General features: G+C 39.2%; 1 protein-coding gene across 8 annotated transcripts in view; it reads right to left on the reverse strand.

The window, feature by feature from the left end:
* The window catches only part of fam184ab (family with sequence similarity 184 member Ab), a 208,649-nt gene that overhangs the window by 61,519 nt on the left and 130,928 nt on the right, over nt 1-16,202 (reverse strand). For 5 of the 8 annotated variants that reach the window (XM_063033823.1, XM_063033815.1, XM_063033850.1 and 2 more), the window contains exons 9-10: nt 15,975-16,125; nt 10,822-10,863 (exon numbers count right to left, since the gene is read on the reverse strand). In XM_063033823.1, the coding sequence (XP_062889893.1) occupies nt 10,822-10,863; nt 15,975-16,125 (193 nt within the window). The remainder of the gene's footprint in view (nt 1-10,821; nt 10,864-15,974; nt 16,126-16,202) is intronic. The other 3 variants (XM_063033841.1, XM_063033869.1, XM_063033833.1) reach the window with 1 other exon arrangement.

Consider the following 16,202-nt stretch of genomic DNA (forward strand, 5'->3'; position numbering starts at 1 on the left):
GCAGATCCATGGTCTCGCAAGACTAACGATCTCAACAACTTTATCTATATATTGGAGATTACATTTGGTTGATCAAAAGCATTGATAAATAACTAATACAAGTGCAATATCCTTCATTATTCTACGCAGGTGGCCATATATGCAAGCACAACAACATAAGGAAATATGAGCAGGAGTAGGCCATCAGGCCCTTCAAATCTGTTCTGCCATTCAGTATGATCATGGGTGATTTATATTGGCCTCAACTCCTCGTATGTGTTTGTTCTCCATAACCTTGAATTACCTGATATTTCAAATATTTATCTGTCTTTACTTGAAAGATATCTAATTTGATTTCCACTATCCTTGGGGCCAGGGAACTCCAGCAATTCACTACTGAGAGAAATTTCTATGCACCTCAGTTTAAATGACCAACTCTTTATTTTGTGGCTGTGTCCCAAGTTTATGGCTCTCCCATGAGGAAAAACATTTCAGCACCTACCCTATCAAACTTTCTTTGCATCTTGGATGTTTGAACAAAGTCATTTCTCTTTCTTCTAATCACAGACCCAATTTAACAAGACTGTCTTGATAGGATGAACCTCTCACCCCAAAAATTTAGCCTGGTGAATCTCTGGACTGTCTCCAATGCTTCAATACGAAAAGGGATCAAAACTACGCACTGCATTTCTGAACATTATTTCAGTATTGGCCTCACAATACTATGTGCATATCTGTAGGTAAACCTCCTTATTCTTAAGCACCAACCCTTTTGCAATAGACACCAACATACCATTTGCCTTCTTTCTGGCAGGCTGGCAGGACCAACTTTTTGTAACACATGCACTAAAACATCTAGATCCCTCTGAACATAAATCACTTTCAGTCTCTCTTCCCATTTATAAGATGCCCTTTGATTCCTCTTAGCAAAATGCATGGCTTCTATCCCAGATTAAACTCCATTTTCCTTCTCTATTAATGTAAATGGTAAACCATTGAAACACAGAAATATAGAAAACCTACAGCACAATACAGGCCCTTCAGCCCACAAAGCTGTACCAAACATATCCTTACCTTAGAAATTACCTATAGCCCTCTATTTTTCTAAGCTCCATATACCTGTCCAGGAGACTCTTAAAAGACTCTATCATATCCGCCTCCACCACCATCGCCGGCAATCCATTCCACGTACTCAGCACCCTCTGCGTAAAAAACTTACCCCTGACATCTCCTCTGTACCTACCTCCAGGCACCTTAAAAATATGCCCTCTTATGCTAGCTATTTCAGCCCTGGGAAAAAGCCTCTGACTATCCACGCGATCAATGCCTTTGATTATCTTGTATACCTCTATCTGGTCACCTCTCATCCTCTGTCGTTCAAGGAGAAAAGGCCGAGTTCACTCAACCTATTCTCATAAGGCACGCTCCCCAATCCAGGCAACATCACTGTAAATCTCCTCTGCACCTCTATGGTTTCCACGCCCTTCCCATAGTAAGGCAACCAGAACTGAGCATAGTACTCCAAGTGGGGTCTGACCAGGGTCCTATATAGCTACAACATTACTTCTCGACTCCTAAACTCAATCTCACGATTGATGAAGGTCAATGCATTTTCTTAACCACAGAGTCAACCTGCGCAGCAGCTTTGAGTATCCTATGGATTCGAACCCCAAGATCCACGCGACAGTGAGAGTAAGAATGCAATGAGGTGGAGGATAAATGCGTGGCTGAGGGATTGGAGCAGAGGGCAGGGATTCAAGTTTTTGGATCATTGGGACCTCTTTTGGCACAGGTGTGACCTGTACAAAAAGGACGGGTTGCACTTGAATCCTAGGGGGACCAATATCCTGGCGGGGAGATTTGTGAAGGCTACTGAGGTGACTTTAAACTAGAATGGTTGGAGGGTGGGAATCAAATTGAAGAGACTAGGAGAGAGGAGGTTAGTCCACAAATAGAGAAAGCTAGTAGACAGTGTGTGAGGGAGTATAGGCAGGGGACAAAGATCGGGAGCACTCAGACCGAAGATGTAGGGGAGAAGGTAGAACAAGATAACAAAATTGTTTGCTCCATTAAGGATAAACAGAGAGTAAGAGATGGAGAGTTTCTTAAATGCATCTATTTTAATGCTAGGAGCATGGTAAGAAAGGTGGACGAGCTTAGAGCATGGATACCTGGAAATATGATGTTGTAGCTATTAGTGAAACATGGTTGCAGGAGGGGTGTGATTGGCAACTAAATATTCCTGGACTTCGTTGTTTCAGCTGTGATAGAATAGGAGGGGCAAGAGGGAGAGGTGTTGCATTGCTTGTCAGAGAAAATATAACAGCGATGCTCTGGCAGGATAGATTAGTGGACTCGTCTAGGGAGGCTATTTGGGTGGAATTGAGGAATGGGAAAGGTGCAGTAACGCTTGTAGGGGTGTATTATAGACCACCTAATGGGGAGCGAGAATTGGAGGAGCAAATTTGTAAGGAGATAGCAGATTTTTGTGGTAAGCACAAGGTTGTGATTGTGGGAGATTTTAATTTTCCACACATTGACTGGGAAGCCCATTCTGTAAAAGGGCTGGATGGTTTGGAGTTTGTCAAATGTGTGCAAGGTAGTTTTTTGCAGCAATACATTGAGGTACCAACTAGAGAAGTGCCAGTATTGGATCTCCTGTTAGTGAATGAGATAGGGCAGGTGACGGAGGTATGTGTTGGGGAGCACTTCGGGTCCAGTGATCACAATACCATTAGTTTCAATATAATTATGGAGAAGGATAGGACTGGGCCCAGGGTTGAGATTTTTGATTGGAGAAAGGCTAACTTTGAAGAGATGCAAAAGGATTTAGAAGGAGTGGATTGGCAAATTTGTTTTATGGGAAGGGTGTAATAGAGAAATGGAGATCATTTAAAGGTGAAATTTTGAGGGTACAGGATCTTTATGTTCCTGTTAGGTCGAAAGGAAAGGATAAAAGTTTGAGAGAGCCATGGTTTTCAAGGGATTTTGGAAACTTGGTTCGGAAAAAGAGAGGGATCTACAATAAATATAGGCAGCTTGGAGTAAATGAGGTGCTCGAGGAATATAAAGAATGCAAAAAGAATCTTAAGAAAGAAATTAGAAAAGCTAAAAGATATGAGGCTGCTTTGGCAAGTAAGGTGAAGGTAAGTCCAAAGGGTTTCTACAGTTATATTAACAGCAAAAGGATAGTGAGGGATAAAATTGGTCCTTTAGAGAATCAGAGTGTATGGCTATGTGCGGAGCCAAGAGATGGGGGAGATTTTGAACGATTTCTTTTCTTCGGTATTCACTAAGGAGAAGGATATTGAATTGTGTAAGCTAACAGAAACAAGAAGGGTAGTTATGGAAAGTATGATGATTAAAGAAGAGGACGTACTGGCGCTTTTAAGGAATATAAAAGTGGATAAGTCTCCGGGTCCAGATAGGATAGTCCTAGGGAATATCCTATCTGGACCCGGAGACTTATCCACTTTTATATTCCTTAAAAGCACCAGTACTTCCTCTTCTTTAGGACCTTGAGGGAAGTTAGTATAGAAATAGCAGGGGCTCTGACAGAAATATTTCAAATGTCATTAGAAATGGGGATGGAGCCAGAGGATTGGTGTATTGCTCATGTTGTTCCATTGTTTAAAAAGGGTTCTAAGAGTAAACCTAGCAATTATTGGCCTGTGAGTTTGACGTCAGTGGTGGGTAAATTGATGGAAAGTATTCTTAGAGATTGTATATATAATTATCTGGATAGACAGGGTCTGATTAGGAACAGTCAACATGGATTTGTGCGTGGATCGTCATGTTTGACAAATCTTATTAAATTTTTAGATTATGAAGACACACAGTCCTCTTTTATTGTCATTTAGTAATGCATGCATTAAGAAATGATACAATATTTCCTCCCGTGTGATATCACAAAACACAGGACAGACCAAGACTGAAAAAACTAACAAAACCACATAATTATAACATATAGTTACAACAGTGCAACAATACCATAACTTGATGAAGAAATCCATGAGCACAGTAAAAAGTTCAAAGTCTCTCAAATGTCCCACATCTCACACAGACGGGACAAGGAAGAAAAACTCTCCCTGCCATGCCGACCACAGTCCAACCCAGAGTCACCCGAAAACTTCGAGCATCCGATCAGCTCTCCGACACTGAGTACTGAGCGCCATCTCTGTCCGAACGATTTGACCTCAATCTCAGTCGCCAACAACAGGCAAAGCCAGGGATTTTGATGCCTTCCCTCCAGGAGATTCCCCACCGCGCAGTAACAACAGCAGCAAACTGGCGTTTCAGAAATTTTCTCCAGATGTTCCTCTGTGCTCTCACATCCAGCTCCATCAAATCAGAATTGTCCACGGCCTCTATTTAACAGATACAATATCATTTTCACCAGAGGGCTGCACACGCATGGCACGCAGCTCTCTCTCTTCCCACCTTTTTGATGAGGTTACTAGGAAAGTTGACGAGGGTTCCACACGGAAGGTTAGTTAGGAAGGTTCAATCGTTAGGCATTAATATCAAAGTAGTAAGATGGATTCAGCAGTGGCTGGATGGAAGATGCTAGAGAGTAGTGGTGGATAACTGTGTATCAGATTGGAGAATGGTGTCTAGTGGCTACTGGGTCCAATGTTGTTTGTCATATACATTGATGATCTAGATGATGGGGTGGTAAATTGGATTAGTAAGTATGCAGATGATACTAAGATAGGTGGAGTTGTGGATAATGAAGTAGGTTTTCAAAGCTTGCAGAGAGATTTAGACCACTTAGAGGAGTGGGCTGAAAGATAGCAGATAGAGTTTAATGCTGATAAATGTGAGGTGCTACATTTTGGTAGAACTAATCAAAATAGGACATACATAGTAAATGGTAGAACATTGAAGAATGCTGTAGAACAGAGGGATCTAGGAACAATGGTGCATAGTTCCCTGAAGGTGGAATCTCAAGTGGATAGGGTGGTGAAGAAAGTTTTTGGTATGCTGGCCTTTATAAATCAGAGCATTGAGTATAGGAGTTGGGATGTAATGTTGAAATTGTATAAGGCATTGGTGAGGTCAAATTTGGAGTATTCTGTATAGTTCTGGTCTCCGAATTATAGGAAAGATGTCAATAAAATTGAGAGAGTACAGAGGAGATTTACTAAAATATTGCCTGGGTTTCATCTCCTAAGTTACAGAGAAAAGTTGAACAAGTTAGATCTTTATTCTTTGGAGCATAGAAGGTTGAGGGGGGACTTGATAGAGGTATTTAAAATTATGAGGGGAACAGACAGAGTTGACGTGGATAGGTTTTTTCCATTGAGAGTGGGGGACATTCAAAAAAGAGGACATGAGTTGAGAGTTAAAGGGCAAAAGTTTAGGGGTAACATGAGGGGGAACTTCTTTACTCAGAGAGTGGTGGCTGTGTGGAACGTGCTTCCAGCAGAAATGGTTGAGGCAGGTTCGATGTTGTCATTTAAAGTTCAATTGGATAGATATATGGACAGGAAAGGAATGGAGTGTTATGGGCTGAGTGCAGGTCGGTGAGACTAGGTGAGAGTATGAGTTCCGCACAGACTAGAAGGGCCGAGATGGCCTGTTTCCATGCTGTAATTGTTATATGGTTATCCCTCTGTTTCTCCACACTGCCAAGAGTCTTACCATTAATACTATATTCTGTCATCATATTTGACCTACCAAAATGAACCACCTCACACTTATGTGGGTTGAACTCCATCTGCCACTTCTCAGCCCAGTTTTGCATCCTATCGATGTCCCGCTGTAACCTCTGACAGCCCTCCACACTATCCACAACACCCCCAACCTTCGTGTCATCAGCAAATTTACTAACCCATCCCTCCACTTCTTCATCCAGGTCACTTATAAAAGTCACGAAGAGTAGGGATCTCAGAACATAACCCTGAGGCACACCACTGGTGACTGACCTCCAAGCAGGATCTGGATCCACAAAGCAATGTCCCCTTGGATCCTATGCCTCCTTACTTTCTCAATCAGCCTTGCATGGGGTACCTTGTTCCATGCCTTGCTGAAATCCATATGCACTACATCTACGGCTCTGCATTCATCAATATGTTTAATCACATCCTCAAAAAAATTCAATCAGTTTCGTAAGGCACGACCTGTCTTTCACAAAGCCATGCTGACTATTCCTAATCATATTATGCCTCTCCAAATGTTCATAAATCCTGCCTCTCAGGATCTTCTCCATCAACTTACCATCCACTGAAGTAAGACTCACTGGTCTATAATTTCCTGGGCTATCTCTACTCCCTTTCTTGAATAATGGAACATCTACAACCCTCCAATCCTCCAGAACTTGTCTTGTCCTCACTGATGATGCAAAGATCTTTGCCAGAGGCTCAGCAATCTCCTAACTCACCTCCCACAGTAGCCTGGGGTACATCTCAACCGTTCCCGGGGACTTACCCAACTTGCTTTCCAAAAGCTCCAGCACATCCTCTTTCTTGATATCTACATGCTCAAGCTTTTCAGTCCGCTGTAAGTCATCCCTACAATCGCCAAGATCCTTTTCTTTAGTGAATACTGAAGCAAAGTACTCATTAAGTACTTCTGCTATCTTCTCTAGTTCCATACACATTTTTCCACTGTCACACTTGATTGGTCCTATTCTCTCATGTCTTACCCAATACTTGTAGAATGCCTTGCAGTTTTCTTTAATGCTGTCCGCCAAGGCCTTCTCATGGCCCCTTCTGGCTCTCCTCATTTCTTTCTTAAGCTCCTTTCTGCTAGCCTTATAATCTTCTAGATCTCTATCATTTCCAAGTTTTTGGAACCTTTCGTAAGCTCTTCTTCTTGACTAGATTTACAACAGCCTTTGTACACCAGGGTTCCTGTCCCTGTGTCATTGGAATGTACTTATGCAGAACTCCATGCAAATATCCCCTGAACATTTGCCACATTTCTTCCGTACATTTCCCTGAGACCATCTGTACCCAATTTATGCTTTTAAGTTCCTGCCTGATTGTCTCATATTGCCCCTTACTCCAATTAAACACTTTCCTAACTTGTCTGTTCCTACCCCTCTCCAATGCTATGGTAAAGGAGATAGAATTGAGATCACTATCTCTAAAATGCTCTCCCACTGAGAGATCTGACACCTGACCAGGTTCACTTCCCAATACCAGATCAAGTACAGCCTCTCCTCTTGTAGGCTTACCTACATTTTGCGTCAAGAAACCTTCTTGAGCACACCTAACAAACTCCACCCCATCTAAACCTCTGGCACTAGGGACATGCCAATCACTATATGGGAAATTAAAATCTCCCACCACCTGTTATTATTACACCTTTCCAGAATCTGTCTCCCTTTCTGCTTCTTGACGTCCCTGTTACCATTGGGTGGTCTATAAAAAACACTCAGTAGAGTTATTGACCCCTTCCTGTTGCTAACTTCCACCCATAGAAACACTGAAAGCCAAGAACCAACTATTCTATCTCTCCAGTCTGAAATGGCCCACTCTCTTCCAATTCCTTGTTTTCTATGCAACAGCTAATTTTCAGTTCATGCTATGATACTTTCTCCTATGCTTTCGGCTTTTCATTCCTGCACCCACTTCTAATGCACCTTGTCAAATGTCATTTGGAAATTTGAGCACACAATTGTCTGCAGGTTCCTTACTCTCCAGGTCACATTCTAAAAGAATCCAAGCAAATTTTTCAAATATGATTGCCTTTCACAAAGTCACTTAGATGAGGTTTGATTAAATTCAGCTTTCCTAAACCATCAGTTATTTCCACTTTGATTATCAACACCAGTACCTTATCAACATTAGATGTAAAATTAATTGACATACAGTTCCTGACCTTTTGCCTTCCTTTTTAAACAATTGAGACACATTGACCATTTTCCAATCTTCTGGTACCTGACTGGTATTAACTGAGTTTCAAATAACTGTAACCAATGGATCTATTTCTCTGCAGCTACTTGAATGCAGGGCATTTAATAGAGCCAATTTTTTCACTTTTAGTTCTGTGAGTTTCTCTGATACTTCATCTCTCATGACTGGGACCTTATAAGTTCCTTCTTGTTATTTAAAATTTATCCATTTGTTGCCTTTTTGTCTGTTTCCCGTTATTAATACACCAGTCTCCTTCTTCAGAAGTTCCACTCTAACCTTAACTACCTCCTTCCTATTTATTGTATATATCAATAGAAATGCTTCCTGTTTTTTATGTTACACTCAGTTTTTTGAAAATTTATTTCTCCCTTCTTATGAACTTCTTAGTCTTCTATTGCTGAATCCTAAAACTTCCCAGTCCTTGTCACTTTACATGCTCTATTTTTCAATTTAACATTATTGCTGACCTGATATGTTAAACCACAGTTTGTGCCTCTTTCATGTGGAATCTTATATCTAGTTTGAATAAATTCCTGCTGAGCATTATGGACTAGATTTCTGAACAACTGTCACTGTTGTTTATTTTCACAGTCCACCTTTGATAATTTCATCATTATACAATTTCCCTTATTTAAGTAGAAGACAGTGATTTTGGTCCTATAGTTTTCAACTTCATATTGCTTCTGGAGTTATAACACAGTGATCACTAGTTCCTAGTTTAATACAAAAGTTTTTATTAATCCTTCCTCATTACTGATGACTAAATTTATAGTAGCCTGTTTCTGCCCTAAGAAGCAACCTGGGATGCACTCCACTAATCTTTTCAGATATTCTTGCCAAATCTGACACATCCAATCAATTCTATGATTAAAATGTCTCATAACAATTGCAGTTGCTTTCATGCATGCTTTAGAAATTTTCCCATTTATCCTCTGCCCTATCTCTAAACCATATTTTTGGCCTATAGAACACTTTCACCCTGCTTCTACTCCTAACTCTCCAAGTTCTTCTCCAGGCTAGAAGGGATGCCCTTAACCATAGTAACAAGCAGGAAATTTAGCCTTTGTCACAGAGAATATGCTGTCCCTTATGATTATTACATTTATGTTTTTTCTCTGCTTAAATGGCTTCATGTGCAAAGATGTAATGGACACCACCCTCATCCACACAGGGAGCACAACTTTGTACCTGTTGGAAGAAATAAGGACTGGAGCTTTTCTGGAATTTTCCTTTGGATCTCTCTTACCTACTTCTTATATGGTCATAGCATCCTGTTTCAGAGTACTTGGCAATTGAAAGATGCATAATTTAAGGGGTATAATGGCCTTCTGGAACACAGTTCAGCAAGCAAAGAAATAATTGACCAAAATACTTACACTAATGAATTTCAGTTTATCAGCTGTACAACATACAGTAATTGTGCAGGTGCTGTTCACCCAAAATGATGCTGAAAATTCCTATTCACAAGATATATAATATCACTCTTAACACACAGTAATAATTCTTGCCGTTGCCGAGTTGGCCTACCCAAAGGAAACACAAAGAATTCTTATACTTCTTCAAAATGTCCAGGGACACAAGACTGCAAATCTGAGAAGAATTGCATGATGCATTGATAATCAGCCAACAAGGTAATCATCACAAAGGAATTATTTTGGAAATACGTAAACAATGCACAACATATATTATTCATGAACTACTATTGTGTTTTTACCCAAGGCTATGTTTGATGTAGTTCATCTACTGATGAAAAGTCACTCATAAAAACTAACATGCATTTATACTATTATGAACAACCTATAAACATAAAATCATTGAAGTCACAGCAGGTGCTTTTTATCAAATGGCTTTCTTCTCATGCATACATACAAAATCTACTAGCACAACTTTTCATGCAAAGGTAGTTTGTGAGCATATTAAAACTTATTTTTTAAAGAAGCTCAATATTGAACAAAGCTTAAAAGCCACATTGCTTGATGCACAACTAAGCATTGCAAAAGTCATGATTCTCTATCTATTTTTGACTATCACATTCAACTTCAAAATGTTTCTGCACAAAATCAGTTTTATACTTGGTTAAAATGTCATATTTTGAGTTTAAGTTCTACTTAACACATTGTTCTATCTCATCTTTAAATAGAAATTCTTAATTGGACCCTAATTCTTCCCAGTTGAGAGGAATTTATTTTAATTATTTTTCTTTGCAACCAGAAGTTCAAATAAAAATACATAAATACCAAGTACATTAAACATTTATAAAGTTATTAGTTTATTAAAAGTGGTAAGGCCAGCTCAAAGCGTGTTGAATGAACAATTACAGGACTGCAAAGTCATAAACATGCAAGAATGGTGAATGAATTATGCATAACCCTCGTCATTTATATTGCAGAGATAAAATATACAGGGTAGAAATTCATCTTCTAGCAATTTCACAATCTTCTACATATAGCAGTGGCTGCTCATTGGAGTCCACTTCCATAATTTAGTTCTAATAATGTGACCAAGGACACAACTTTTGGTAAAGGTAGAAGGCAGAAAGTTTTATTCAGACCATCAGCTTCTAAAACAGTGTTAAGTTTTCTGGTTCTAAAGCTCAAAAAGGAATTTGTAACAATAAACTGAAATATGTAATGATGTTGTGTCTTTATATCTTGATATACCTTTATAAAGTTTAACAACAATGGAGCTTTTTTTTATTTCTAGATTAAATCCTCACAGTAAGTTATTAAATTATTTATGGGAAATGAGAAATATTAAATAAACATGCAAAAATCACACACACAAACACACATATATACATATATGTATATATCCTGGTGAGATGAATATTGCATGTATTTTAATCTTTTTCCAAATATAAAATATGTTGAAGCAAACTCTTTTACATGTAGAGGAACTTACTATGAGTAAATCAAGTAATGCAAGCATGCCACACCTACACATCAGGTATCAGGCAGGATGAAAATTGCATCTCACTTACATTACTGATAGATTTTTGTAATGCTTCACCTAGAAAGTGCCGCTATGAAAAAGACCACAGGAATAAAAAAAAGATCAGAATCTAACTGTAAATTGAATAAACAATTTGGAAAAAAAATACAAATGTTTATAATGAACAGTGTGATGATCTTAGCACACTGTTAAAAAGATGAAAATTATATTCAATATTTGCACATTTAGAGGGAGTTTTAAGAGTTGTATTAACAACTTTGATACTTAATTGTATAACCAATGTATTTTGACAATGTTAAATTCAAAATTCATACAAAACAGATCTCAACACAAGAAGATCCCTTTTACACCATTGGAAATAGCAATGCCCTTGAACTGAAGATCCTACAAAAAGTAGAGGAGAAGGCCCAGTCCATCATGGGTAAGGTCCTTCCAACCATTGAGCACATCTACATGAAATGCTGTTGCAGGAAAGCAGGATCCATTATTAGAGACCTCCACAACCTAGGACATGCCCTCTTCTCACTGCTACCATCTGGAAGAAGGTACAAAAGCCTCAGGACTCACACCACCAGGTTCTGGAACAGTTACCACCCCTCTGCCATCAGGCACTTGAACAAAAGGAGATAACTTCATTCAACTTCACTTGCCCCATCATTGAAATGTTCCCATTAACCCTGTATGTTCTACGTTGGTTTGTCCTTCCAACGTGCAATACCTCACACTTGTCAGTATTAAACTCCATCTGCCATTTTTCAGCCCATTTTTCCAGCTGGTCCAAGTCCCTCTGCAGGCTCTGAAAACCTTCCTCACTGTCTACTACACCTCCAATCTTTGTATCATCAGCAAACTTGCTGATCCAATTTACCACATTATCATCCAGATCATTGATATAGATGACAAATAACAATGGACCCAGCACTGATCCCTGTGGCACACCACTAGTCACAGGCCTCCACTCAGAGAAGCAATTCTCTACCACCACTCTCTGGATTCTTCCATCGAGCCAATGTCTAATCCAATTTACCACCTCTCCATGTATACCTAGTGGCTGAATTTTCCTAACTAACCTCCCATGCGGGACCTTGTCAAAGGCCTTACTGAAGTCCATGTAGAAAATATCCACTGCCTTCCCTTCATCCACTTTCCTGGTAACCTCCTCGAAAAACTCCAATAGATTGGTCAAACATGACCTACCACGCACAAAGCCATGTTGACTCTCTCTAATAAGTCCCACTCTATCCAAATGTTTGTAGATTCTGTCTCTTAGTACTCCCTCCAATAACTTACCTACCACCGACGTTAAACTTACTGGCCTATAATTTCCCGGATTACTTTTCGATCCTTTTTTAAACAACGGAACAACATGAGCCACTCTCCAATCCTCCGGCACCTCACCTGTAGACAGCGACATTTAAAATATTTCAGCCAGGGCCCCTGCAATTTCAACACTAGTCTCCTTCAAGGTCCGAGGGAACACCCTGTCAGGTCCCGGGGATTTATCCACTTTAATTTTCCTCAAGATAGCAAGGACCTCCTCCTTTTCGATCTGTACAGTTTCCATGATCTCACTACTTGTTTCCCTTAATTCCATAGACTTCATGCCAGTTTCTTTAGTAAACACAGACGCAAAAAACCTATTTAAGATCTCCCCCATTTCCTTTGGTTCGGCACATAGCCGACCACTCTGATCTTCAAGAGGACCAATTTTATCCCTTACAATCTTTTTGCTCTTAATATACCCGTAAAAGCTCTTTGGATTATCCTTCACTTTGACTGCCAAGGCAACCTCATGTCTTCTTTTAGCCCTCCTGATTTCTTTCTTAAGTATTTTCTTGCACTTCTTATACTCCTCAAGCACCTTATTTACTCCCTGCTTCCTATACACGTCATACAACTCCCTCTTCTTCTTTATCAGAGTTGCAATATCCCTTGAGAACCAAGGTTCCTTATTCCTATTCACTTTGCCTTTAATTCTGACAGGAACATACAAATTCTGCACTCTCAAAATTTCTGCTTTGAAGGCTTCCCACCTACCCATCACATCCATGCTAGAGGACAACCTGTCCCAATCCACGCTTTTTAGATCCTTTCTCATTTCTTCAAATTTGGCCTTCTTCCAGTTAAGAACCTCAACCCTAGGACCAGATCTATCCTTGTCCATGATCAAGTTGAAACTAATGGTGTTATGATCACTGGAACCAAAGTGCTCCCCTACATAGACTTCTGTCACTTGTCCTAACTCGTTTCCTAACAGGAGATCCAATATTGCATCCCCTCTAGTTGGTCCCTCTATATATTGATTTAGAAAACTTTCCTGAACATATTTTACAAACTCTAAATCATCTAGGCCCCTAACAGTATGGGAGACCCAATCAATATATGGAAAATTAAAATCCCCTACCACCACAACTTTATGTTTCCTGCAGTTGCCTACTATCTCTCTGCAGATTTGCACTTCCAATTCTCTTTGACTATTGGGTGGTCTGTAATACAATCCCACTAATGTGGCCATACCTTTCCTGTTTCTCAGCTCCACCCACAAGGACTCAGTAGACAAGCCCTCTAATCTGTCCTGCCTGAGCACAGCTGTAATATTTTCCCTAACAAGCAATGCCACTCCTCCACCTTTCATTCCTCTGCCTCGATCACATCTGAAACATCGGAACCCTGGAATATTAAGCTGCCAGTCCTGCCCCTCCTGTAGCCAAGTTTCACTAATTGCTACAACATCGTAATTCCACGTGTCAATCCACGCCCTCAACTCATCCGCCTTCCCCGCAATACTCCTAGCATTGAAATATATACACCTCAGAAGATTTTTACCACCACTCACAACCTTTCTATTAGTGGATTTGCTTGAACTTTTAACATCATTTATTTTCACCCCAGCCACACTGTCAGCTCTGGTACTGTGGTCCCCATCCCCCTGCAAATGAACTTTTTAAAGTACATGGCAATTTTGGACACATTGGGTCACAAAGTCAAACAGGCAGAAAGCACAGAAATAGGCTCTTTGACTCACCATGTCCAAACCAACCATCAAAACCTATCCATACTAATTCCATTTACCAGTACGTTGCCAACAGATTTCTATTCCTTGAACATTCAAGTGCTTATCTAGATATTTCTTCTAGACCTCACTGTCTCCCTCCTTGAATTCTCCAGTTATCATGTCCTTCTCTTTTATGAATACATATGAGATTAAGTCCTCATCTATATCTTTTGGCTCATGCATTGTCAGCAATGATGTGGTACAAAACAGCTAACCATTCTGAAAACAGAAAAATCAGTGGAGCCTGACCACATCTCAACTTTAGGAGTAAAAATTTTCTGTAAAATTTGCCCTCTCCTGGTCAAGGAGTTGAATTTAATTGGTATAGTTGCAAAACTGGTACTACTTGATAAAATGAAAATATCCTCTTTCCTGACCATAAAATCCAAAACAAATCCAATGGAACCAATATCCAATGGGATCAATTACTATTCCATCAATCTCCTCTCAAATTTTAGCAGAGTGATAAAAGGAGAAACAGAAGGATTCATTGGCAGTTATCTTTCTTTTGAAAGCTCAATCAAGTTCCAATCCAAATAGCCTAAATTTCTTTGCAGACTTGAACCAAGCCCTGATAAAAAAAATTAAATTTCACAGGAAATGTGAGAGTGACTGCTCTCATTATCAAGTTGGCATATATCTAATGGTCAAAATCAGTTCACTATAGTGACTCCTGAACCAACAATGCAAATTTTGTAATTGAAGGGGCTTCTGAACATTATGCATGTGAAACAAATTAAAATTATTAAAAGAAAAAAAATGTTCCATCTGAAATTAATGAGATACCTGTAGCTAGGTGTGAAGAGCCTAAACAAGAAATCAAACAGAACAATAACCAGTTCACATAAATGACAAAGCAGTTCTTTAAAACTCAATTTTTCTTCCTTCTCTTTTCCCTATCTTCCCTTTCTTCCACTTCATACCCGCACTTCTCTTTGTATTTTCGTCTTTTTCTTTACTTATTCATTAAGTTTTGATCAGTTTTCATTTTCTTATTACTTTTTCCATTCCGATTGCTTCCAATTTTGTTTAAATTTTAAACATTCTTTGTGGTTGGACTTAGAAGAAAAGGGGAGCTGATGGAATTGGTCCAACTGGGGTACTATAATCAAAACTATCAGATTGTTTGAAAGATATAGCAAAATTGAATGATACCAAATTCTTTTCTATAAACATGATCCCTCATTTGATTTTATACTTCATGGTTTTGTTACATTTAAAAATCTAGTAACTAACCTTAAAGAAAATTGAGCATGTCAAATATTGCTTTAACTTTATCAATATGCATCTTTAATTAATTAATTAAAGGTGGAGCATGGGACAAGTCCTTCTGGCCCAACAAGCTGCACTGCCCAGCAGTCCACCTATTTACACTAGCCTATTTACAGGACAATTTACAATGACCAATTAAGCTACCAACCAGTACATCTTTGGACTGCAGGAGGAAGCCAGAGCACCCAGAGGAATCCCACATGGTTCCTGGACAGAAGATGCAAACCCTTAGAGACAGCATCAGAATTGAACTTCAAACTCTGGAACACCCCAAGCTGTAATAGTGTCATGCTAACCATGAAGCTACCGTGGCATCCAAGTATAATGTTTCTGGGAAATGAAGAAGAACATGCTCCTATTGGATTGATAAGCAGCAAAAGAACACAAATATCAATACTGATGAAGGCAGGACCCTCCTTGGCAGGTGAACTGGCCCTTCCGGTACATCTTTTCCCATTCTGAAGCCCACCCACAGTTCACAGATGAGGATGCACTGATTATTTTGTACAACAGAACTCATCGGTGGAATGATACCTTAGCATAAGACACTATCTTCAAAAGAGAGTTGCAAGAGAAAATATAATCATTTCCATCATATAACCAATTATAATTGAGTAGACCTACAATATTAAAAAATTGTACCTTAGCTTTTATTTCCAGCCAAAACACTAAGCACATGAAAACAACAGAATAATTTCAAAGGAATATAGTTTCTTTATGGTTTGTATTTAGTCCTGCTACTTCTATTGTTTTTAAATGCACAAGATCCAAGGAAAAGAAGAAATTAGTTTTGCAAAATTTAAGCTATATTTACATATAGTATAGTAATAATTTTAAACAAGATCAACACATACCTGATTCAAAAGATCTTCTACCTTTTTCTGGCAGCCTTCCTTCTCTGCACTGATTTCCTGGTCCTTTTGATGTGAGAGGTGAGCCAATGCAGACCGTTTCTCATCTGCGTGTTGTCTTTCTAACTTTACACATAATTTTTCATATTGCTCCCTAAGATAAATACATCACTTGAGTAATAGGAAAAAAAGGAACTGAAAAGATTTGGGTAACAATATAAACAGAATTGA

The sequence above is a fragment of the Mobula hypostoma genome, chromosome 2 (assembly GCF_963921235.1).
Source record: "Mobula hypostoma chromosome 2, sMobHyp1.1, whole genome shotgun sequence".
Classification (NCBI taxonomy): domain Eukaryota; kingdom Metazoa; phylum Chordata; class Chondrichthyes; order Myliobatiformes; family Myliobatidae; genus Mobula; species Mobula hypostoma.